General features: G+C 45.5%; 1 protein-coding gene across 2 annotated transcripts; it reads left to right on the plus strand.

The window, feature by feature from the left end:
• Positions 1–124: 124 nt before the first annotated feature.
• spata20 (spermatogenesis associated 20) lies at positions 125–24,058 on the plus strand. 2 transcript variants are annotated; one of them, XM_077000475.1, is made up of 16 exons: positions 125–393; positions 851–985; positions 1,137–1,201; positions 1,278–1,432; positions 1,534–1,677; positions 1,802–2,003; positions 2,376–2,506; positions 2,614–2,718; positions 3,159–3,233; positions 3,864–4,076; positions 5,570–5,762; positions 6,725–6,893; positions 10,589–10,797; positions 12,546–12,745; positions 13,201–13,316; positions 22,811–22,921. In XM_077000475.1, exons 1-15 carry the CDS (start codon positions 203–205, stop codon positions 13,306–13,308), a joined length of 2,295 nt encoding a protein of 764 aa, XP_076856590.1. In that variant the 5' UTR covers positions 125–202; the 3' UTR covers positions 13,309–13,316; positions 22,811–22,921. The 2 variants fall into 2 exon arrangements, with proteins under 2 accessions (XP_076856590.1, XP_076856588.1); XM_077000473.1 differs by having other exon boundaries at positions 126–393; positions 13,201–13,281; positions 22,811–24,058.

Here is a 24,058-nt window from a genome sequence, read left to right on the forward strand (position 1 = left end):
AATTTCGTTTGAAGTTTTCAAATAACTAGTAACGTCACGTCTGTGTCAAATTCACTATATTCATCAATCTAATGACCCAAATGGCGAGTTGGGTATATTATATGTATAGCGACCTCCTGTGGTAAAGCTGTGAACTTCAAGCATTTTCACTGACAAACGTCAGAATCTGGAGACCGGAGGCAGGACTTTGTGCGGACTGAGGATGCTCAGGTTTGTCTGGACATGGTCACTGTCGTCCACAAGACATTTCGGACCATCCAGACTTCTGAGTGGAGTTTTCTTGAGAAACGACAGAACTTTGACCAGCCGCCGGGGCTCGGGACCCTCGTCCACCCACGACTTTGACAGTTATCCTACACTCCTATATTACAGGTCGTCTTTGGGTAACTTCAGGTAAAAATATGTCGAAAGGTCTCACGCTAATTTGTATAAATTAGCTAGATAGATAGATAGGTTAATTAACTGCTATCCTATCAGTCTAAGACTACTAGCTAGATGATATCAACAAATTTAGCTAGGTAACAAGCTAACTGATTAGCAGTCTTGTTTGCCCAATTTAGCTGGCAAACAAGGGAAATAATAGTAAGACCAGATCCATACTAGCTAAACTGGGCCAGAGAGTAGCAGTCTATTTGTCTCTACCAAACCTGACTCACTCATAACATACTGGTTAGCTGGCTTGCTATTTAACAGAATTCTGTGAAGTTCAGCAACTAAAAGGCACTCGTTTTTTTCTGTCTTTTTCACATGTGGCATAAATAAAACGAATATAAAGACTGTGAATTATTGTGAATAAGTGAATTATTGACACTACATCAGGTACACACTCATATGAGGTACCTCTGTGTAGGAGTCATCCAGCCTGCTTTAGTATGGCGTCAGGGAGCAGCGGGGGGGAGAGTTTACACCCACCGAAACACAAGAATCGCCTGAGCAAAGAAAGATCCCCATACCTTCTCCAGCATGCATTCAACCCTGTTGACTGGTGAGGGCATTCCTGCAGAAGGATCTGGTCTGGTTGCTGCTTTTTTGATTCAAAATATCTCTTCAAAGCTTCCTATTCACAACTGCCTTGAAGAACTGATTGTGTGTGTAGAATTAATGTGCGACTGCTTGTATATTTTGTTGGGATTCAGGTTCCCATGGGGCCAAGAGGCATTCGATAAAGCAAAAAGTGAAGACAAGCCCATTTTCTTGTCAGGTAACAGGGAACATGTTTATCATAAACCATTTCTATGATTTCCCCACTCATTGAACACTGTTGCACTCCGTCACAGTGGGTTACTCTACCTGTCACTGGTGTCACGTGATGGAAAAGGAGTCATTTGAGGATGAAGAAATCGGGAAGATCCTTAGTGACAACTTTGTTTGCATAAAAGTTGACCGCGAGGAGAGACCTGATGTTGACAAAGTCTACATGACATTCGTACAGGTGTGATCTAATACAGAATCAGACTGATCCGATTCTCAATTATGTAGTGAAACATGATGGAATATGCGTGAAGCAGGTTCTCGTCTTTTCTGTCATCATAGGCAACCAGTGGCGGTGGCGGCTGGCCAATGAGCGTGTGGCTCACTCCAGATCTCAGACCCTTCCTGGGCGGTACCTACTTTCCTCCACGAGACTACGGGAGAAGACCTGGATTTAAAACTATACTGTTGAGGATAATTGAACAGGTGCGGTGCAGATCGCCTGCTGTGACCTGCGGATGCGTGCTATGTGATGAAGATGTATGATGAAGTTAACATCCACCATGTGTAGTGCTGACCGGCCTCGGTCGTCTCTGCGTGGTCGTTTCAGTGGCAGGACAACAGGGAGGTCCTGCAGTCCAGCGGGGAGAGAGTTGTGGAGGCTCTGCGGAAGGGCACCTCCCTTTCTGCCCACCCCGGAGATGCTCCACCTCCAGCCCCGGATGTGGCCAGCAGATGCTTGCAGCAGCTGGTCCAGTCATACGAGGAGGAATACGGAGGCTTCCGAGAGGCTCCCAAATTCCCCACGCCAGGTAAGCAGATGGTGAAAAGAGTGGGAATAGCCTACGCCAGACGCATCAGAGGAGAAAAATAGCGCTGAAGGACTATTGCTGACGAAGCTCTTTATGGTGGATGGGTAGTGGAGCACGTGTGCAGACTTGGCACTGAGCAGGTTTTCCACCTGTTGTACTGACGGGCCTGTGCCTTTTGGGCTGATAGTGAACCTGGTGTTCCTGATGTCCTTTTGGGCTGATAGTGAACCTGGTGTTCCTGATGTCCTTTTGGGCTGATAGTGAACCTGGTGTTCCTGATGTCCTTTTGGGCTGATAGTGAACCTGGTGTTCCTGATGTCCTTTTGGGCTGATAGTGAACCTGGTGTTCCTGATGTCCTTTTGGGCTGATAGTGAACCTGGTGTTCCTGATGTCCTTTTGGGCGGTAAATCGTGCTGCGTCCGAGGGAGCAGAGGCGCTTCAGATGGCTCTCCACACCCTCAGAATGATGGCATTAGGGGGGATTCACGACCATGTGGCGCAGGTAATCCACACACCCCCAGTCACACTCTGAATGGCCATTGACCACAAAGGGAACAGTCTAGCACCAAAAGTTTCTTTTCTTTTCTTTTCTTTTCTTTTCTTTTCTAGGGTTTTCACAGATACTCCACAGACTCCTCTTGGCATGTGCCCCACTTTGAGAAGATGCTGTATGATCAGGCCCAGCTGGCAGTGGCATACATCATGGCCTACCAGGTGTGTGTGTGTGTGTGTGTGTGCGTGCCTGTGTGTGCATGTGCATGTGTGTGCACGCATGCAAACATTTATGCAACAACACCAATATTCTATTGCCATGATCTGTATGATAATACTTCAAATCTGACTGTCCATAGACATCTGTTCATCTTTAATCAATCTTTATAATCTAAGAATCTATTTTAGTTATCTAATCATCCCCCAAAAATCAAGATCTTTTGATTGTCCTTAGTTTGGAACAGGAATATGGGTCTATTAAGTCTGGTACGTTGGCTTACTGCAGATGTAACTCTACATGTTCACTTAAAATAAGGTCAGAGGAGCCAGCGGGTTTTCTAAATCTGTTGCTCCCTGGGATGTATGGCTTGCTTCAGCACTTCACTTGATGTAACACTTGTGTGGTTTGGGTGTTTCTCCACTGTTGCTTCTGCTTGCTCCAGGTAACCGGAGAGCGCCTGTTTGCAGATGTGGCCCAGGACGTGTTGCAGTACGTCTCCAGAGACCTTAGCCACGAGGTAAACCATCTTTCTACTTATTAGCTCCTGCCTGCTCTGCTTTGCTGACTTGGCACCGCAGCCAGACGGGAGAAGAATGTTCCGGGTCTGGGCCCGTTCTGAGGTCGACCTGCCTCCATGTGCCGGTGCAGCACGGCAGCCATTTTGTGATGATGAATGGGTCCCTGCCAGGGAACAAAAGGAGCAGTTCACATCCTCTGAATCATTAAAATCATGTTTGTGGTGATTTATGAAGTAATTATGTGTTAAGATGCTCATTTACTGTACACAGTCTGTTCTGTTGGTGAGGGTTTTTGTTGGAGGTCAAGTGTTGTGCATTTACGCTATAAGGATGAGGTTACATGGCAAGATCTGTAATCAGCAGGAAATCAATCTTTGGCTTGTGCTGACTACCTCAGGTTCTAAGGGACTATTATAATAGGCCGTTTTGGTACTGTGTTTAGTTCTGTATTATCTGTGATTAATCTAGCTATATACTTTTGAATGTACCGTAGGGAGAGAGGATGACAGAGGAACTTACTTATTCTAGAAATGACAGCATAAATTTTTAATTTTCATATGTTAGTGGTGACTGAATGCAAATGTTTACCAAAGGTTTATTAACTATTAACACTCTACTGCCCCCTGCAGTCTGGAGGCTTCTATAGTGCAGAGGACGCAGACTCACTGCCCACAGCTGAGTCCACAGAGAAGAGAGAGGGAGCGTTTTGTGTGTGGACGGCTGGTGAGCTGAGGGAGCTGCTCTCCTGCGTGGTGGAGGGGACCAGCGGCGGGTCCACGCAGGCCGACGTCTTCATGCACCATTACGGCGTGAGAGACCAAGGCAACGTAGAGCCGGAACAGGTGCACTGCTTCTGTCTGGGTGTTAACCAAGTACACTTCTGTTTTTTTTCTCATCCAGGCTCTTAAAATATGGCAGTCTTGCGATGCCTCCGCTGCCGTCGTAGTGAGCGCCTGTTCTCCAGGGAGGCTTCATTCGTCTGCAGACAAACGTTCGCTCTGCTCTCCATTCACATTCTGGGCGTCGTCAATCAGGCACTTCCACATGGAATTTAGCCACTAAGGTTTAAAACAGCTGGTATCAGGCATATACTGAAGAAAAGTAATGGTGCTCCCCATAGTCTCAGCAACTATACACCAAAGTAAAAATGTTCCCTTACTTAGCAGTGTTATGGTGAAGCTGGTTTTCATGGAGTTATACTACTGTCTCAATTCCAGAATCTTTAATGAGTCTGTCCAGTCATTTGAGTTCATTATAGTACATAAACATCACTTCTTAAAGTTTTTAATGATCCTAGAATTATTCAAGATTCATGTCTCATTTGAACAGCTTCATCAAGAACTCTCTCTGCCCCAGATCTGGTTGGCCTCGCAAATTCTGTATTAAATCAGTTCTGAACCTAGCTGAGTGACCATGAATATTGTGTTGCACTTGGAACTCGCAGAAGTGTCAAACTTTGCCCTGTCCAGTATCTCAGAGTTTGATGCAGCACTATTTAACCTGCACAATGAATAAATGCACCATCTCCTTTCACCAGCATGCAGACAATACACAGCTGTGTGCCTATAGCTCCTGACCACTGAAGGTCACTCAGCAACTTGTATGACTGTCTGGAGTCCTGGATGAGTCACAGGTTTTTTTTAAACAAAGACAAAACCCATTTCCTTGTTATGGAGAATGGAGCACTGAGAAATATTTTACTGCAGAACTGAGAATGTTTGTAAGGGCCAAAAACTGAAAAATCTGGGTGTGACGTCTCACACAACCTTAATAACCTTGCAGAGAGTGCAGAATGCTGCCGCTGGAGTTCGGAGTGCATGAGAACGAGGGTCAGAGGTCATGTGTTCTCTGGCATCTGCACTAGCTCCCTCTGTTTTCAGAATTCACATGAAGAAACTCTTTAATGATTTTCAAACGCCTTCATGGCCTTGGCAGAGTGTACCTCAGTGAACTAATCATTGGGTATATAATATCTCAGATATACCTACTATAACGTAGCATATATAACGTACCTACTATAACGTAGCATATATAGCGTACCTACTATAACGTAGCAGTCAAGCCCTCTACCTGACTGCAGGAGTAGAGCAGCCTGTTCTTACTGTGGTCCTAAAACGTTGGTTCCTTGCCTCATCAACTGAGGGCTCTTAACAATCTAGGTGAATTCAAGAGGATTCGAAACCAAAACCTTTAATTCGTCTAACAACTTCGCTTTATTTCCCAATATTTTTATATTTATTTAATTTATTACATTTCATTTCATTCCTATTTGATAATATAAAAATAAAACACAATAGGCATATTTATCATCTCTGGCTTCTCCATGTCCCCACAGGACCCTCACGGGCAGCTGTGGGGACAGAACGTGCTGATCGTGCGCTACTCCGTAGAGCTCACGGCCGCACGCTTCGGCCTGGGTGTGGAGCGGGTGGAGGAGGTGCTGGCCAACGCCAGGGCCAAGCTGTCCGCGGTGCGCCGGGCACGTCCTCGCCCTCACCTGGACACCAAGATGCTGGCCTCCTGGAACGGTACACGCCCACTTCCAGCCCCTCCGCTCAGGCTGGTGGTGTAGTTCTCCGCAAAGTGAAGCAGGAAGCCAGTCAGCATGCTAATTAGTGTTCTTATGCTTGTAATTAATTAATCGTATACTGCGTTCTAATGGAAATGGCAATAGTTAATAAGTAGAGGTGGAGGCATGGGTACCATGGCGTTGTCCTGAAGGACTTACTCCTCACGCTCTCTGACCCGCTTGCGTTATTGATTGTTGTAAGCCAACAACAGCCATTACAGACCAGGCTTTGTAAATGCTGCGCTGTGATATTGTTTTCTTTAATAGCTCTGCTGCTGTGAATGTTCCCTTGAGATTGACGAAAGCCTTCAAAGAAACATTCTCTAGCGTGTACATGACCAGCTAATGAAAGGCGAAGAAAACCTTCCCAGGGTTCTGTGGTCCATTCAGGGCCTGCCGATGTTTAACGCTGATCACGGTGACTAATGAAGTGGTGTTTTAATTGAACAGAGATGAGGACATTGTTTAATCTCAGTGGGCTGTAGTGTGGCCCACGCTACTACTCTGCCAATTCACCAAGACTGCCTTTACCTGCAGAAAGAAGCATTAATCACAGATGATGGGGCCCTTCCCACACTTCTGGAACACGGCAACAGGCCTTTTGTCAGGGATCCTGAGCTTGGGCTCCCTGGTACTTTAGATGAGATGTTCCTCACCAAAATTCCTTTTTTACAAGCAGCACCAGTTCTTTAACCATCGTGTTTACCTGGGCCTGCGATAGGAAATGTACTGTTAGTTCAACTGAAGCGTTAACTAGACTAACGAGCAAAATGTGTGCGTGTGTCTTTTTTTTTTAAAGTATTTCTGTTTTTTAACGGTATATACGAACAGCCTCACTGACGAGTGTTTTTGTGTGCACGTGTGAATCTGTGTGCGTGCGCACGTGCGCTTACTCTGTAATGAATCTCTCTCTGGAGGCAGGTCTGATGCTGTCAGGGCTGGCGTGTGTGGGGTCGGTGCTGGGCGATGTGGCCCTGCTCCACAGAGCTGAGCAGACGGCTCTCTTCCTCCAGCAGCACCTGTGGGACGCACAACACCAGCGCATGCTGCACACCTGCTACGGTGGCGCCAACGCGGGGGTCACGCAAACGTAAGGGGCGCTCGGCCGTGTCTCTCAAAGGTGGGGTGGTGCAATTACAGGAGCAGACCAGCACCAGACGAGACTTCAGCGCTGCTCTTCCTGCCACGAGGGAGCGGGGTCGCCCTGCTCTTCAGCCTGGGTCGCCCCGCAGGACACGGCTCTTGAAACACGGAGCGAAGTGCGAATTCCATAATCCAGCTGGCGAACGCACGGACACCTGTGGGCCAGCGGCCCTGTTCCTGTTTCGTGATCGTGCCGGTGCAACAGGGCCAGAACAGACGCACCTTAAATGATCTTTTAAATGATCTCTGAGCTTCCATCACAGTCTGAGATGATACGCAGTGGCAAAGCTGCACTTTAGCACACAGAGGCTGTTCTGGCGAAGTGGCAGTTGAGTTCTCCGTTGGCCAAGGAAAGTAGCACACCACCCGCTCTGAGCCCAGCTGGTAATCACTTGGCACACATATCTGCAGAATTCACCCAGACTCAGCAGAACACAAAGCGTCCTTGTGCTAATGCACAAACAGGCGTTGGCCTTATTTTGGGGCTGCCTTCTTAGATGTAGGCCTCATTATATACTGTCAGCTCAGCAAGTGTCTTACTCCACCTGTGGAATGTTTTTGTTTCTTGCAGTTATTCTCAAATGGGAGCTCACTAATTCTGTCACGATGCTGGCAACAGTCAGTACACAAGCAGAGATGATGAAGGACCTCAGTCCAGAGCATCTTCTTCCTCGTACTGCTCCATGTATTTCTGCTGGACTTCAAGACCCTCCTGAAAAACTGCACACAAAACCCATTCCTATATTGGACACGTTTCTGCGTGCACGGTTGTTGTATGACACCTCCTGATGTATCACAGAAATCAAAACGCCAAACTAGTTCCTGCATAAACATGTTTGTCATCACAGCGTTGGTTCTGGCGGGGAGCCAGAACCGGCCTGGCGTTATCGGGAGCAGCTGTGTGCTGGGTGTTTGCAGAGCTGAGGTGCAGAAGCACCCGATGTCAGTCTGCTTTTAATTTGCATGGGGAAGATTTGCGTCCAGTGCGTGTAATAAGTGTGAGTGTGGAGGCAGGCTTGGGCCCATCTTCCATTACAGGAGGTGGACGACTGCAGCCTGCAGACTGGGAATCCACCTCCGTCCTTCTATTCCTGTGCTGCTGCTTGTGAATTTTTTACTTGGCAAATTAAAGTCAACATTTTCTCGGGGAGCCAAATCAAACAGTGTCAGGTGTAGACCCCAAACCCCCATCCCCCCAAAAAGCAAAATATTTGATAAGGAGCTTATTCTGCAGTTGAAAAATCTTTTTGAAATTCAATTATTGTCAGATTTTCAACAGAAATATCAGCACCGTATGTTGATCGGGTATAGTGGTGGTAATATGTAAATAATTTTTAAGCGTCTGTTCATTCTTTAGTAGCAAAGGAACTTGGTGGAGGAGACACGTCATTTGTGCTGAGGAATCTCATCCTTTGAGCCTTTTCAAATGCATCATGCTTTGAGTGAATCCATGAATAGCAATTTTGAACGACTGTGTGCAGTTTCCTCAGGAGAGATGGGGGAGGGAGGGTGGTGGAGTAGCCGTGTTTTGAGGAAGCCACGTCCCCTGGGGAGCTGAAACGGGGAAGGCATGGAAACTCCAGTCACGGAGCCGTTCGCTCTAACCAGGCTGGCCTACTTGGGTTTGTTTTTGTGGTCTCCCAGGTCTTCGGCGCTTGGCCTCCACTCCGAGTTCGCCTGTAGAAACAGAGGAATCATGTTTAACCACTGAACCCAAGGCTGTTTTTGTGAGCACAGAGCACGGTGAAGTTATTCTGACAGTGTAGCAGGGTGTGCTGCGTTGCTTTCTGAATCTCAGTGGAACTGTGCAGATGGCGTCTTCATAGGTCTGGGAACCTCACGCCCGGCTGCAGGTGTGTGTGAGGGTGGGCCGGCTGGGCCAGCAGTCATACCCCCGTACCCAACCCAGGTCTTCCAGGTGTGAAACAGGCTCTGACCACCGAACCCTCTTAGGATCAACACCTTTATCTCAACTCTCGCCTTTTCTCACATCTCTGGAAATCTGACGTTTTATTATGAGTGGAACCAAGATGAACGGCAGTTGCCCAAGGCACTAGACCTGCTCTGATGTTCTTCTGTAGTGTAATCTTCAGTGCTGTCACAACAGTTCTCTTACACTCAGCCAGCTACAGTACCACCTCCCTGCACATGCCTGGGAGCCCGGGCTAAAGAGGCTCTGCCGTGTACGCTGAAATCATCAGATTAATCTATTTTAAACTTCAAAGAATTCTCTTAGTTATCAGGCTTCCCCTTTCAAGTGGACTGTTACAAGAGAACTTAAAGTACACCTGCCACTCCCCCCAGTGTTACATCAGAAGAATGGCCTGCAGAAGTAACACAGTCTGCATCAAAGGCATGACATTTTTTCCGGATAAAGACGAACTTGCACAAATGTGGTGTGGCAAGTGTTTTGTTCTCACCCTGGATTTTCAGGCTCTGGAAAATGTCCAGGTTTTAAACCACATAGCAAATAGAATTCATGGCCAGATGACTTTTAGCAAGTCTTCACAAAAAAGAGATTTCATAAAAAATGTGTTTTCACAAGGTTGCCAAAGAAAATATGTATCCCACCTTTAAATAGGCAGACGTTTGTGTAAGCTTGTGCAGAACCCTCATAACTCAGTCGCAACACTACAGGTATATTTCATGTAGTTTTCTAATGGTTAAGGCTGTAACCTAGTGCTTTGTAAGTAGAACCCCAAGCAAGTACAAATGTCTTGTCCTCATCACACCTTCTATAGAAAGAAATAACATCACATAACATCAATCACATGGAAACAATTATTTGGACACATCTGGCTATTTGACATCTCAAAGTCAGTTACCACCTGAAAACTACATGTACTTGTTGAACTTATGACATATCAAAGCTATGTTATAGGAGTTAAAGCCTCTCTAGATTACCTTAAATGAACCGGCAAAATAAAACCAATCTAACCTTAAAAAAAAACCTTTAGGTGTTTTCACACATTCATAGAGTCACACCTGAAGAGTTTCCCACTTTTTACTGATAAAGAAATGGGCAAATATTGTGCTGTTCATCTCTGCACTGAACACTTCAGAGACTGCTTCAACACCTTAAAGCATTCTTTCACACATTACACTCTTTAACACATTACGATGTTTGTCCAATGCTTGAAGAGAAGAGAACTGCACAGATGGTGGAGGATATCAGCACGCACAGGAACAAAGAAGCTGTGAATGATCTCGTGCTTCAAAGCTCCACTTCTCCTGCCTGGTTGATGATTCAGACATCCCTCCTTTCTTCCAAGGGCACTTTTCCAAATCCTCATGATGCAGTGACCAAACAAAGACACTGATGGGGGGGGGGGGGGGGCATTAGAGAAAACAAGATGGACTCACGAAGCGAAAGGAACTGCAGCTCGTCTCATACACTACAAGATACAGAGTCAGTGGGAGCATTTGTTTTGTTTGTCTTTTCTTTAGAACAGGTGCAAATAAACAAATGCAAATAAGTGCAAATGTGCAAGTAGAATTAAACCTGTTTTACCACCACCATAAAATATTTGCAGTCCCAGGATATGAGAAAATAACACATTTGCATGTAAATTGATTGTGGGTGCGTGCTTGCTCCTGTTTGTGGTCCAGCGTCGGTGGTAACTTCACCCTCATCTTCTCTAGAGCCTCGGCCATTCCGGGGTTCCTGGATGACTATGCCTACGTGGTGTGTGGCCTCCTGGATCTCTTTGAAGCCACGCAAAACGCACGCTGGTTGCAGTGGGCCGAGGAGCTCCAACTCGTGCAGGACCTGCTCTTCTGGGATGCCCAGGGCAGCGGCTACTTCTGCAGTGACCCCTCAGACCCCACCATGCTGCTGGCCCTCAAACAGGGTGAGACAGGGCGAGGTCCAACGCACACCTCTCACGCCCGATCAAACGGGTGGTGGAGGGAGGGCGTGGCGCTCGTAGATTTTCAGCAAATGATGCTTTTTCGCAATGACGTATGATTTACGTTTTGTCGAGAATTTGGAAGCATCGTGACGCCTCCGGTCGTGACATCTCTTGCATGTCTTAAATAGGCTGCAGTGTGGCTGGGCTGTTCTTGGACAGGCTGAGTGGTGTGGGAGTGCGTGGGAGTGCGAGGGAGTGAGTCATGTGGACAGGGTGATGGAGATCTCCTGCTGTCACTCAGTGTTCAGCATCACTCCACTGCATAGCACTACCATCACCCTACTGCTGATAGCATGCTTGCAATGTTGGACGAGTCTTTCATCACTCTGCTAGCGCCCTGTCTTATGGGCCCTGTTTTGGTGAGATGTGTCTTGCCTTCATTCCTTTCCTCTCATATTTCTATTTTTTACATCTTTCCTCTCACTCTTGATTTGCATACCCCTTATTTCTTTAGTCTGTAGTCTTTTCTTTAGTGCATTTTATGTACATCCTTTTCTTTCTGTATGCCTCTCATATGCAAAAGGGTTGAAAATGCAGCAAACACCCCCCCCCCCCAAAAAAAAAAAAAAAAAAAAAAAAAAAACAAAACAACAAGAGACCATCTGCCAGGGCATCATTAGAGTCCTAGGTGGTTCAATACCATATTTTGTACGTTCTGGTACATTCTGACACAAACTCTCAGACGTCCCACCAGGCCTCAGCCAGCCATTAACGCCACTGCGAATATGACATTGACAGCAGTGGGACGTGGACCCGGGGGGGGGGGGGGACCGTTATGCTTTCGTTGTTGCCACTGATAAATTAAAAGGGACGTAAGACAGATTTTTTTTTGTTTGTTTTTTTAAAGTGACCGCACCATTACCCAGCGAGCCTAGCGTGTAGAGTTCCATTAGGGGCTGTGCGGAGCCGAGTGTGTGGCCCCAGAGTTGCTCCACGCCGCTGTCGCCACAAGACGGATTACCTCCCGCAGCACACGCCACTCTGCCTTTTACACCCTGCCCAAACACAGCCAGTCCGTCTCTATTCTCCTCAACAGCAGTGTGTTTCCTGCACATCACAGAGGCCCTGTGAACATGCCCCTCACACACCTCCCTATGGAGTTTGTTGTTTGTTTTGGTGTGGATGAAGTTTTAGTATTTGGGGTTTCATGCAGTTTGGAGCGTCTCTGTGCTTGTCACATGAATGTGCATTGGATAACATGTGTGAGCATGTGTTATATAGCAATGTTTGACATTGTGTGTGTGTGTGTGTGTGTGTGTGTTTAATATGCTGGCTACATAATAGCATCTGCATGAGACAGTGCTGTGCTATATGTCAGTACTCACCTCAGATCCCTTTCCTCTCTGAGCCAGGTGCCACCAGTCTGTCCACAACCCCAGATGTTTGAGGTCACATAGTGCAGGATTCCTCTCCCCGGACACACACATGCACACAAGATAAAACCCCATCACCTCACAACTGACTGTCACTCTACATGCTATATCAGCCACTTTCACCCCCAGTCAACCTGATAAATGGCCAAAGGTCACATTGATAATTTGGATTATCACCACAGTGACACTTAGTTTGCCACTTACGTTTGATAACTGTAACTGTATCACGTTAACAATGAGGAAAAAAGGCTTGATGTGATGGTGTTGGTATTAGATTACTGTGTTTACCGTTAGAAATGACCTCTTTCTCTCCAGATCAGGATGGTGCAGAGCCCAGTGCAAACTCTGTCTCTGCCATGAACTTACTACGCCTCTCCCACCTGACGGGCCAACATGACTGGATGGAGCGCTCTAAGCGACTGCTGGCTGCCTTTTCTGATAGGCTAGTTAATATGCCAATCGCCCTTCCGGACATGGTCCGTGGCCTCATGGCTCATCACTACACTTTTAAGCAGGTAATCAGTGTTGGTCTGACTGCTCACATATACAGCACAATTCAGCAGAGTTCATTTCTTGTCTTTATTGCCCACAAACAAAAAAATGCAGCTGTAGCTGCCTTAATGACATTGTGAATATTTTACTGTACTCCATGTCTATCTTGAAGTGAATGCCACATCTTTGGTCAGTAAATTCTCATGGAAGTCACTTTCAATTCTGACCACCCCCAACCCCTGTGAAAAAGCATCACCACGACTAGAGCTGACCTGCCCCTGCCCAGGGCAGGTTATAATCTAACGGGCTGGAATTACAAAGTAGATACCAAGACATGGGCAAACTGATCCCAGCACACCCACCTGACCTGCCTCCCACCCAATCCCTTCACTGATTTAATTTTTCTGTCTCGTTTCTTTCTTTCTGTGTCTGTCTGTCTCTTTTCCTGCCTGTCGTTCCTTGTGTTCGCCTGTCTCAGGTGATTATCTGCGGCCAGCGTGATGCTGAGGACACAGCCAGTCTAATGGCCTGTGTCACCTCCCTGTTTCTTCCCTATAAGGCGAGTCGTCTTCACTCTTCGGTTTGATTTCCTCGGTGAGGCTGAGGGGGCTGACTGAATGAGCTACACTGCACTTCCCAATTATCAGCAGTGTTGCGGGACGCAAGTACACGAATCCTCCACCTGAGCAAAATAATGTAAAATATTTATGTACTTCCACTAATATACACAGAAACATCAAGATCCACAGTTAAAAGATGAATGACCTGCAGCCTGTAATGTCTGTTCGCATTTCACGGTGAATTTATCCAACCGACATTTAAATTAGTGTTGTTTGTTTTTCTCGTTCAAAATGTCGTCAACATGTATGACACTTAATCAAACACAGAAGAGAGTTGATCTGCTGTATTTGAGGGAGTGGTTGATTAGGCGTGACATGCCCTTAGCCACACCCACCGCAGTAGGTCATGTAGGACATCCCCCCCAGCAGAATCGATAATGTTACTGCAGCCCAGCTCATGTCTGCTCCATCTTGGTCAGTGTTGTTGTTTGTTTTTTATTTATGAGCAAAACCCCTTTCAAAGATGTGCCAGTACACCAGGAGCACTGCTGTTTTGATACTGACACAGTAGAAGCTGGATGCTACTTGCGTGTAGATGCTTCGTTCACACTCCCTGATGCTTCAGCTGCATATAAACTGCACAGAGACATGCAACATTTACTGAATAACAAACACCAGACTCAGCAACACCAGGTTGTCACACACCGACTTCTCAAAATTAAATTCTTTACACTATTTTCCTCATCAGCGCCGTGGTGTAGTCAAAGCTTCACAAAACTGTGATCAAGCCTCTTTTGCATATTTGCTGTGTATGTTAACGACTGCTCCAGTTTTCACCGTCCTGAATGACACACTTGTCGGTGTGCCATGTGCCTCAGCGGCCGGTCCGAGCCCTCATGCTAATGAGCGGGCAGAAGTAATCTCGCACTAAAGGTCAAGTTGTCAAATTTCTGCCCTGCGCATGCTGGTGCACACGGTGTGAGCCAGGATCTTGGACGATGGCTACACAGCACAACGTGCGCAGAATGATTGTGGAATAATTACTAAAATAATTTGGTTTCTCTGGGCGTTAGCCGCGGGCCTGGCTTTGTGCTGCTTCTCTCCCCCTTTAGTGTAAAGGTCAGCGTAGCTCACAGATAGCGTTTGTACCCTTCCTGCCCTTTTCTACAGCTCAGCACTTATGGCTTCTGCCTCATACACCGTGATGCACAGAGAGAGAGAGAGACACACACACACACACACACACATTACACCTGGCCTTTTGGGGTTTTTACTATCACACGGACATTCCTAATACAACACTCGTGAAGAGCCTATGACGGGGGCTCCCCTGTACCACCCCCTCCTCTCTCTCTCTTTCTCTCTCTCTCTCTCTCTCTCTCTCTCTCTCTCTCTCTCTGTGTGTGTTTGCAGACAGGGATACCCATACTGAGAATCTTGTTACTGTGTAAGCAAAGGCTCTCGGGAGACCCCTCCTCATCTCTGTTAGTGGGAACATGCAGCTAAGGCTTTTGCAGGCATATAGATGAGATGTGTTGGAGTGGCCATGAATCTGGTGGCCTCGCACTTTGTGATTTCTGTGTGCGGTGTGCACCAGTGTGGAGCTGTAGCTCATCAGGTTCCTGCGGCTCTGCTGAGCAGACCTGTCCCTGCTCAAGGAAGCAGAAGTCATTCATCTGCTTCTCCCCTAACTTCAAAACAAGGCCACGTCACGTTTAATGTGAGCGTTACTTGTGTGTTTTGGAGAAGAAAAAACTATTTACTTACCGTAGCCCTTTTTTCTGCCAAGCTTCCAACAAAAAAAATTTATGGGGCATCTTAAATTGTCTGAGAGTGATGGATTAGGGATGGCCCTGTTTTGTCTGCTTTAGCTCTGAATGATTGTACTCTCAGCTAGCTCCTGTCCCCGGGTCATTAACACTGAACCCGGGCTTTGACCCCCGTTGGACCCGTCCATGCTCGGTATGTGGGACACAGACTGCCAGCTCCTGTTAGTTAGCAGCAGTGCAGTGACACAATCACAGAGTCGTCCTCCGATCTGAAGCTCTCCCTCCATCTCCGTTTGGCCCTTAGGAATTTGTAAGTAAGTGCAAATTTAAAACAAACACAGCAACGTAGCACAAGACTGCAGCGAAATGAATAATAATAAACAAGCAACAAAGAAACGACGTTCGTCTCGTGAACATGTGAACAAATCCATTACAGTGATGGATTAGCGTAGCACACCCCAGAGCGCATGGAGTCACCTGGCAAAGTGTATTTTCAGCTGTGGCACTTGAATGCAATCTCAGAAAACGCTGAGGCTCGCTGGTTCTCATTTTTGCATCTAGATTCAATTGCATATCCTCATGCGCCCAATCCACTTGTCCACAAGTCTCATACATCCTCTGGATTTTAGACCAGCTGGGATGAATCCAGTCTGTTGCCTAGACACGGTCGGGCGGAGCTAAAGGGTCTGGCGGTAATGAGTCAGAGGTAGTGAGGCCAGTTACAAAGCGATAGAACAGAATTTCATCTGGACGGGCACTGATAAAGGAAGCGGGCGTCCCACGCACGTCCCCGTTTTGCAGAGGCAGAGCCTCAGATGGAGCTTGGCCCTCATTGTTTGTTTAATTGACTCAGACATGATCGAAGGAGCCAGCCGCATCACCCTGTTGATTGCAGAGTCGGGAGAGCTCACTGAAAAATAGATGACTTTCTCTTATTGAGCCAAACCTGCAGTCAAATCATCATCCCTACCGTAAACCCTCTGGGGATGGGGCTATTCTTAGACCTGCAGAAAACGCTGCTTTTGCGGTGTCATATTTCGAAGTCAGGTTGTCCACAGGAGTAGCCTAGACGTTACTACATATATACAGCATACTATATAAATATATAGTATGTCTTCCTATAAGTTATGGTGGATGATGTATGCAGAAATATCTGGCAACATTTCAGATATATTGAAAGATGTGATACTTGGAGCAGGTGACTGTCAGGTTTAAAATCTTGTACACATAGAAGATCCGTGCTCATCTTCCATGTCTGAATGACTTGGGTAGAGCTCCTGAACATTATTGTACTGTTGCTATTGTACTGAGATGTATTATCTAAACACAGGAACACAATATGCATGTAGTCAGTGCATTATATATTGTAGTCATACATTTTCTCACAGAGGGGGTAAAAATGTGTGTTTTCAGTATGTCTTTATCTGAAATAAGACACACACACAACCTACATTCTCTCATTCACACAAATTAGAGTCATGATCTGCTTCAATATGCAAAATATCATGCTGAGTTCAGAATGGCAGTAGCACAATTGGCTCTACAGATTTGACCTGAAACCCTTTATATTGGCACCGAGGCGCTGTGTTACCATTAGGACACGCTGTGTTTGATTTACACTGTGTCTGCAGTAGACTACACCTGGCACACCCCACAGCCCATTAAACCAGCAACGACTTCTGTCTGCTGCTTTCTTCACAGCTGCTTTTTATAGATATACTGTACTGTGTGTGGATGCAATCACAGTCATTTAATTGACAACTTTTGATTTTGTACATTTTGTTTGTTAACTACATTCGTTTATTGTTTACTTCATTTAAGGTTCATTTAATTGGAAATTAAGACTGTGACCCCAATTACACGAACACAGTTTGATAGGCAACCAGCACTCACAAAGAGGCATATTTTCATCATAAACATTTTCAAAGTGTGACACTATTTTTTCCACATGAAAACAGTCAGTACATAATCCACATTGATTTTAGAGACAAATAATTTATTTTTGTACTTATTACTAATTATTTCCATGTTGATGGCTTAATCAAGTCTCCACTTTTATGAGTGGAATTTCCTCTGTGTGATAATAGTATGTTGAACTTCATCAAACACTGAGATAGAATGGACAGAAGCTTTATGAATACAAAAGTAATTGAATGTTTCAGGGACAATGCTGAAAATACATTTCCACAACACATTACCAACACAGATGAGAAAATTATTATTCTTTTTATTTTATTTAAATCCAATTATTCTGTCATCTGTTTGTTCATGTTAGGACACAGGGTTTAGTTGTGGGGAGTGAACTGTGTCAGAATTCTTATCTTTTTCTTATCTCATTTGCATGTTTTCATTTAATTCAGATTTACAACAAGACTGTTAAATCTAAACCTCCATGTAAATGAATTAATTTCACAAATCACATCAAGGCTGATTAAAATGGTCAGGAAAGGCCTCTCTGCAGTGTAATCAGGTCTTGGTCTGTGGAGATTATATGGACATGGCCTTTCTGCAATGGCTCCAGCGCTACGGCTAAGGCTTCAAACGACCGCTCCATCTCTGTGATGATGGCAGCCAGCTGCTCACTGCCGTAATTTGACTTTAATCCCCTGAGACACACTGGGCAAGCATTCTTTAATGAGCAGAAATAGTTTTTTGTCACCTCTAGCTCAACAAAGAGAAGAAAAAAACGACATTAATTCTGGAAAATATACAAAAACACACTTGTTTGGACTCATCAAGTATGAGTAGATTATGGCCTGTCTGGAAGGGGTTTTCGCTGTAAAGGAAATGCATATGTAGGCAGTGCAGGCACGTTCGGAACGGCCAGTGAGGCTGCAAAGAGCTCTCAACCTAGTGATTACAGAGACGGATGGCCCGATTCTCTAACAAGACCACAGAGAGAGCAGCCAGAGAGCTGGAGGCCTGAAGGAGCGCAGACAGAGACTGAGCTAGACGACTCGACAAGGAGGCGGTCTGCTCACAGCCCGGCTCTCGAGTTCAAAACGCAACACGGCATGGGATTATGGCGTTTGAGCAGAGAGCACTTCTTATGTGTTCTTCCTTTCTCGCCGAGTGTGAGAAACAGGGCGCTTGATCCAGCTGGTAAAAGCACAGGACTGGCCTTTTTGGAGATGGCTGTTACTCTAGCACAGTACAGTCTTGAAGCACTTGGTTTGTGGCTTGGTAAAGGCTCCGGCAGATTCAGAGTTGAGGATGGTGGTCTGTGTTGGTATGTTGGTTTGGGGTGAGCATGTTGAATTTGGATCAGAAGTCTTTAGTCAGGTTGAGATCGTGCCCTGTACCCTGAGGCTGATCTCAGAGCAGTTTGGAGGGGAAAAAAATAAACCCAGCACACCAGGGCTGTGACTGTCATGTCTAACACACTGTTACACTCACATTCAGGTTCCCAAGTCCTGCTCTACAGAAGCTCGGGGAGTTTGGAATCAGAGCTCAGGTGTGTCAGGTCATGAACCAGACTGCTTGGGAAGGGATGACGGTTGTCTCCCTCTCCTTGTTCTTCTGTGTCAACAGCGTCAGATTAAACAGGGTCTTTGTCGCTGTTAATTAATGTCAGAAAGCATGTGTTGCCTGTACCCACTTATATTTAGGTCCTTTCATTTCCTCAAGTGCCATCTGTTTTCAGAATATCTGAAAGACATACCAGGTGTGAAATCGCATAAAAACATGTATGCTTCCAGAGAGTCTCATGAACAGTACAAACATGTTCCTTTTCTTCAGTCCTCGTGCTGCTAAATCTTTGTGGACAGTTGGCCTGATGCAATTTGTTATTTAGGCTTTGTACTGTAGTGCATGGTATTCGTAATGAAGTAGGTTCTATAAAGTCAAAGTGCAGTGGATCAGTTTTAATTCAGAATGGGTACATGGATGCTCCTTGCAGGAATTATAACCCTTTTAGTACATACCCTCCCTATTTCATGGCCTGCGTTTTTGTATTGTTTTCTAAAAGTTGTTCCTAGAGTATATGCAGATACATTATTAGTCCATGCCCCAAAAGGCCCTGATTCATTTATGATTAACACCGAATAGATATAGATACCCTCAATTCAGAGCCGAGAGAGTAACCACTGAAAGACACAGAAAGGTTTGTGCTGAAGCTTTGATTCTCTCAGGCAGACCACTAAGGTGCTCCTTGTCAAAGGAGAATGGAGCTTTACGCAGCTGCATTGGCAAAGCCAGTCAAAGAACTGATGAGCAGTCCGCATGACGGCTGAATGGTGAAGAGGTTACATACTTCAGTCCTGTAAACGCCCAGAGTCATGAATTACCCTCTCTACGCACACGTCTTCTCTAAACACGTGTCCTCTCCATAAACGTGCCCTCTCTATACACGTGTCATCTCTATACACACGTGTCCTCTCTATACACACGTGCCCATGTCCTCTCTATACATGTATTCTCTCTATACACATTACCTTTAAAGACATACATACAGGTATGTGCCCTCTCTATTCACGTGTCCTATATACACACACACGTGTCCTCTCTATACACATTACCTTTAAAAGACATACATACAGGTATGTGCCCTCTCTATTCACGTGTCCTATATACACACACACACGTGTCCTCTCTATACACATTACCTTTAAAAGACATACATACAGGTATGTGCCCTCTCTATTCACGTGTCCTATATACACACACGTGTCCTCTCTATACACATTACCTTTAAAAGACATACATACAGGTATGTGCCCTCTCTATTCACGTGCCCTCTCTATACACACGTGCCCTCTCTATACACAAATGCCTTAATATGAAAATCTCTGTAGAAGACTCTTCTACCTTCATTTTGTGAGCTGAAATTGATTGGATGGATAAATAAACCTGTGCAGCCAATTGGGCATTATAAGCTGCCCATTATTATAACTCCTCTCAGGGTGCGGTTGGGGGTGAGGGTGGGGGGGTTCTCGGGCCCCGTTTGGAGAAGCTGTACTGCACATCAGGCAAAATTGGAGGATGATTCTCTGCATGGACAGTTGATTTTTACTCAAGAAACTGTTTGATATTGGCATTTTTTCTTCTCAAAATCGTCAGGGTGTTAGAAATGGATCACATTATGGTGCTTAATAAATCTGGTGTGTGTCCCAGTCCTTTATATTAACTGCATTAACATTAACTGGTTTTGCACAAAACATTCATTTTCTGTCAGTAAAGTTTGGTTTTGAACAAACTCTGACGTATTTAATTGTATGTAAATCCTGCAGCAGTTGTTCCATGTGTTGAGGAAGCACCACATGATCACACATTAGTGCTGGTAACTGGAGAAGGTAATGAAGACATCGGAATGACATGCTCCATCCCTCATAGTCAGAAATAAACTCACAGTGGATAATTGAATGAGTAATGGCTGTGTGCTCCACCTGTGTGTGCTGACAGCCTTAAGCTTTCTGGAGCAGCTCTATCCTGCTAGGAGACAAAGCTGATGAAATTCCCCAGACTAATCAACTCTGTGTGTGTGTGTGTGTGTGTGTGTGTGTGTGTGTGTGCGTGTGTGTGTGTGCGTGTGTGTGTGTGTGTGTGTGTGTGTGCATGCACACGCATGTACGTGTGTTTAGGTGTGTAGAAGAATAAGCTGACAGACTGGAAGATGGATATCGCAGCGTGATTGTAGGAATGGAATCACATGTCAGATAGCTCATGGGAATGAAGGGGCAGGACTAGGTGTTGTGTGTGGAGGTAGTGACAGCTGGGGGATGGAGATCACATCACAGGATATTCACTGGTATGAGGTCAGAATAAGGTGCAGAATAAGAATGGGGTGGATTCCAGTTTCTATCAGTATGGAAAACCGAATGAGTCATAAGACATGAACGGTTATTATGGCTTTTGGATGGTGATCTTTTCTGTTGGTCAACAAAAACAAAAATGTAGGATTCAAAATGTAGGATGTTTGATCTGTTAACATCATCCTTCCTGTAACCTTTTATAATCCAGTGAACCACTGGCCAAAGTTGACACATTCAACACGCTGTGTGTGTTAACGAGGGGCTGCAAAATAGAACGGTTAGGTGTCTGTGCAGAGTTCCTGAGACCTCCGAAACTAGCTGTGAAGGACATGTCACCTGGCGTAACCCCAGAGTGTGTCTCCTCAGTTTGTTTGGTCTGCGTGTTGTTTTTGATGTGCTGCCTTGGTGAACTGTCATGCCCCTTTGAGTCTGGCTGCTGACAGCCCATGTGATGTCCCCACACGTCTGACAGGAAGCTGCTCCTGGCTGCTAGCAGGAAGGTAATGATGCGGAATTCTGAGCTGCAATAAAGTGCGAGATCCCTGCAGCAGGTGAGAGTGGTACTGCTTAGGTGACTGGGAACAGGTTTTACATAGTTGAGTTGTTACCATGAGTGTCAAGAAAAATCACACTACGGAGGTTCTGTTTCATGGCCATGAGAGGTTAACAGAAAGCAAATAGAAACGCTGGCTTTGACAGTCTGGATTCTTCAGCTTGCGGGGTCTCCTCTCTGCCTCTAGAGCTGTGTCCTAAAGTGTAACCTCCATCATAGCTGAGAACGTGTTCTTCATAACTGCGTCTGACTTTTGGGTACTCCACACTGCCACTCAGACTAGACAGCAACATCTCACTGAAAGAATATAGATTGACTTTTTCATCCATGTGCGTCCAGTCACTGTCTGCTCCTGGGAGCCCAGACTCCCTCCCTCTTCCCTCCTGCTGCTTTATTATTGGGTGGAAGGTGAATGTCAGTCAGGTCTCCCCTCGGTTACAGGGATCGAAGCGGAGGGTGACCACCCCACCATCCATCCCTGCTGCTGCGCTAACTGGTCCTGCAGCAAACCATTGACTATCAGCCAGCCCCCTGACTGGCCTCGGCCCTGATTGAGTTATTTTGGGCTTCCCTCTCTGTTAGGGGGTTGGGCAGAATGAAGGGTTGTGGTGACACTGGCTGCGAGAATCAATAGGACTGAATTATTAAAGGTTGAGCTTTACATGTGTTTTTTTTTTTACATGACTAATATTATACAGGCTCTTGTGTTATACAATGACCATATGTTGATCTGTTATTGAGCTAGATCAAATATCAAATTGTCACAACAACAGGAGATCTGTGAAGGCCAATGACAGGTCAAGGTCTTCTCTGTAGTAACACCTTTATCATCTCTGACTCTACAGGCTTGTCTCGGAGGTCCATATCTGAACACTGACAATCAGAAATGAGCCATTGATAGAAATTTACATTTATTTACATTTATGTAAATGCTAAATGCCATAAATGTAAATGTATTGATAGAAATGGCACTATAACCGCTGCTCACTCTGTTCCGCCGTGGTTTAATACCGACCAGAGAGACGTATGGAATTCTACATTTTCCATTGTCTTTGCAGCCTGGCTCTCCCACTCACTGTCTGTTCTTTTCCACCTCATTGTCATCAATATGACAGCTATTGTGCTCCTCCTGCTCTCCCTCTGTCTCCCTGCTCCCTCTTCCCGGCTTCTGAACCCCTCCCTCACTGGTGTTCTCCTCATTTACATTTAGGGCATTTAGCAGACACTCTGATCCAGTGCTTTGTCATCTGCTCAAAGAATGCAGTACAAATATGTTAGGAGTCCAGATACCTCTGAACACTGAATCATGCTAGATGCCGCGAATGAAAGAATTACAAAATGAACACTGTTTAATACTGACCTGGGAAGAAGAAACGTAGTGCAGTAAAGGCAAGAGCACATTTCAGTAAGTACAGGGCCATTTAAATAGTGCATTAAACCCCCCATTTCCCTGCAGGTCGTGGTGCTGGCAGATGGTAACACAGAAGGATTTCTCTACCAAAAGCTGCCCATCCTCTCCTCGCTAGTTCGGCTCGATGGCAAAGCCACAGCATACGTGTGCCGGGACTTCACCTGTCAGCTGCCCGTCACGTGTCCTCAGGAGCTCAAGAGGCTGCTGCTGGAGTGATGTATGGTGCTGCGGTGCCTGTTGCTGGAGTGACTTCTGATGCTGGAGTGACTTATGGTGCTGCAGTGATGTATGATGCTGCTGTGTCTACTGCTGAAGGAGGAGATACTGCTGAAAGAGTGACTGAAGGAGTGACTTCTGGTGCTGGAGTGACTTCTGCTGAGTGAGTGACTTCTTATGCTGGAGTGACTTCTGCTGATGGAGAGATGCCAAGAATCGGCATGGTTTGACATTTCTCTCCAGATCACATGAATACAGAGCTGTCTCCCAAACAACTCTGAATCATATATTGGTTTTGCACTGAGTGCCTTTATTTATTCTTGCCAGGAAACTGGTTAAGCACTACAGTTAAGTCCTCAGTATTTGTAGAGCTTAACTCCTACAGGTCACTGTAGTGTCTTCCCACACTCCAAACCTTACCTTAAATAAAGTCTATAGGGCACTTAAGTGCTTTTAGTCGAAAAAATGCTTCAGCAGAGCATATGAAGGTCAGGTCATAATCATTCTGAATGATCTAGCATGTTTTCCCCACTCTGTGAATGTACCTATTATTTACTATTAACTTCAGAATACTCCACACTTTACAACTCGTTGTTTACTGGTAAATGGGTTTATCATTAACCACTGGTCAAAGATGATTGTGCTTCCTGCAACACCTGTTTATTATATTTTTGCATGCTGAATCCAAATATGTTTTCACAATTTCTCTATCCCCACAGTTTTTGGTTCAGAGATGTTGTTATGTATGAGAATTATGTATTTCTGTGTTGGCAGACTGCTGCCGGACACTGAAGACAGATAACTGAGTCCAAAAATAAGCAAACATGGATAGAATTTAAGAGAATATTCCAGCACTATACCTTAATTTAGGCTTTACACTGCATATAAACTTAAGACATGTAACATAGTGAATGTGATTTCTGAGGTATTCACAGATCTTGTGTCTTAGTGAGCATTCTGGGGTGCAGGGGGTGGAATTTTGACAGCACTGCTGTGTGGAAGTGAGGACTGTTGTGTTTTTTGGAAACAAACACAATGAAATAGAACATGATGAATAAAAGTGCCATTGTGACTCAA

Source organism: Brachyhypopomus gauderio, chromosome 3 (assembly GCF_052324685.1).
Source record: "Brachyhypopomus gauderio isolate BG-103 chromosome 3, BGAUD_0.2, whole genome shotgun sequence".
Lineage (NCBI taxonomy): Eukaryota > Metazoa > Chordata > Actinopteri > Gymnotiformes > Hypopomidae > Brachyhypopomus > Brachyhypopomus gauderio.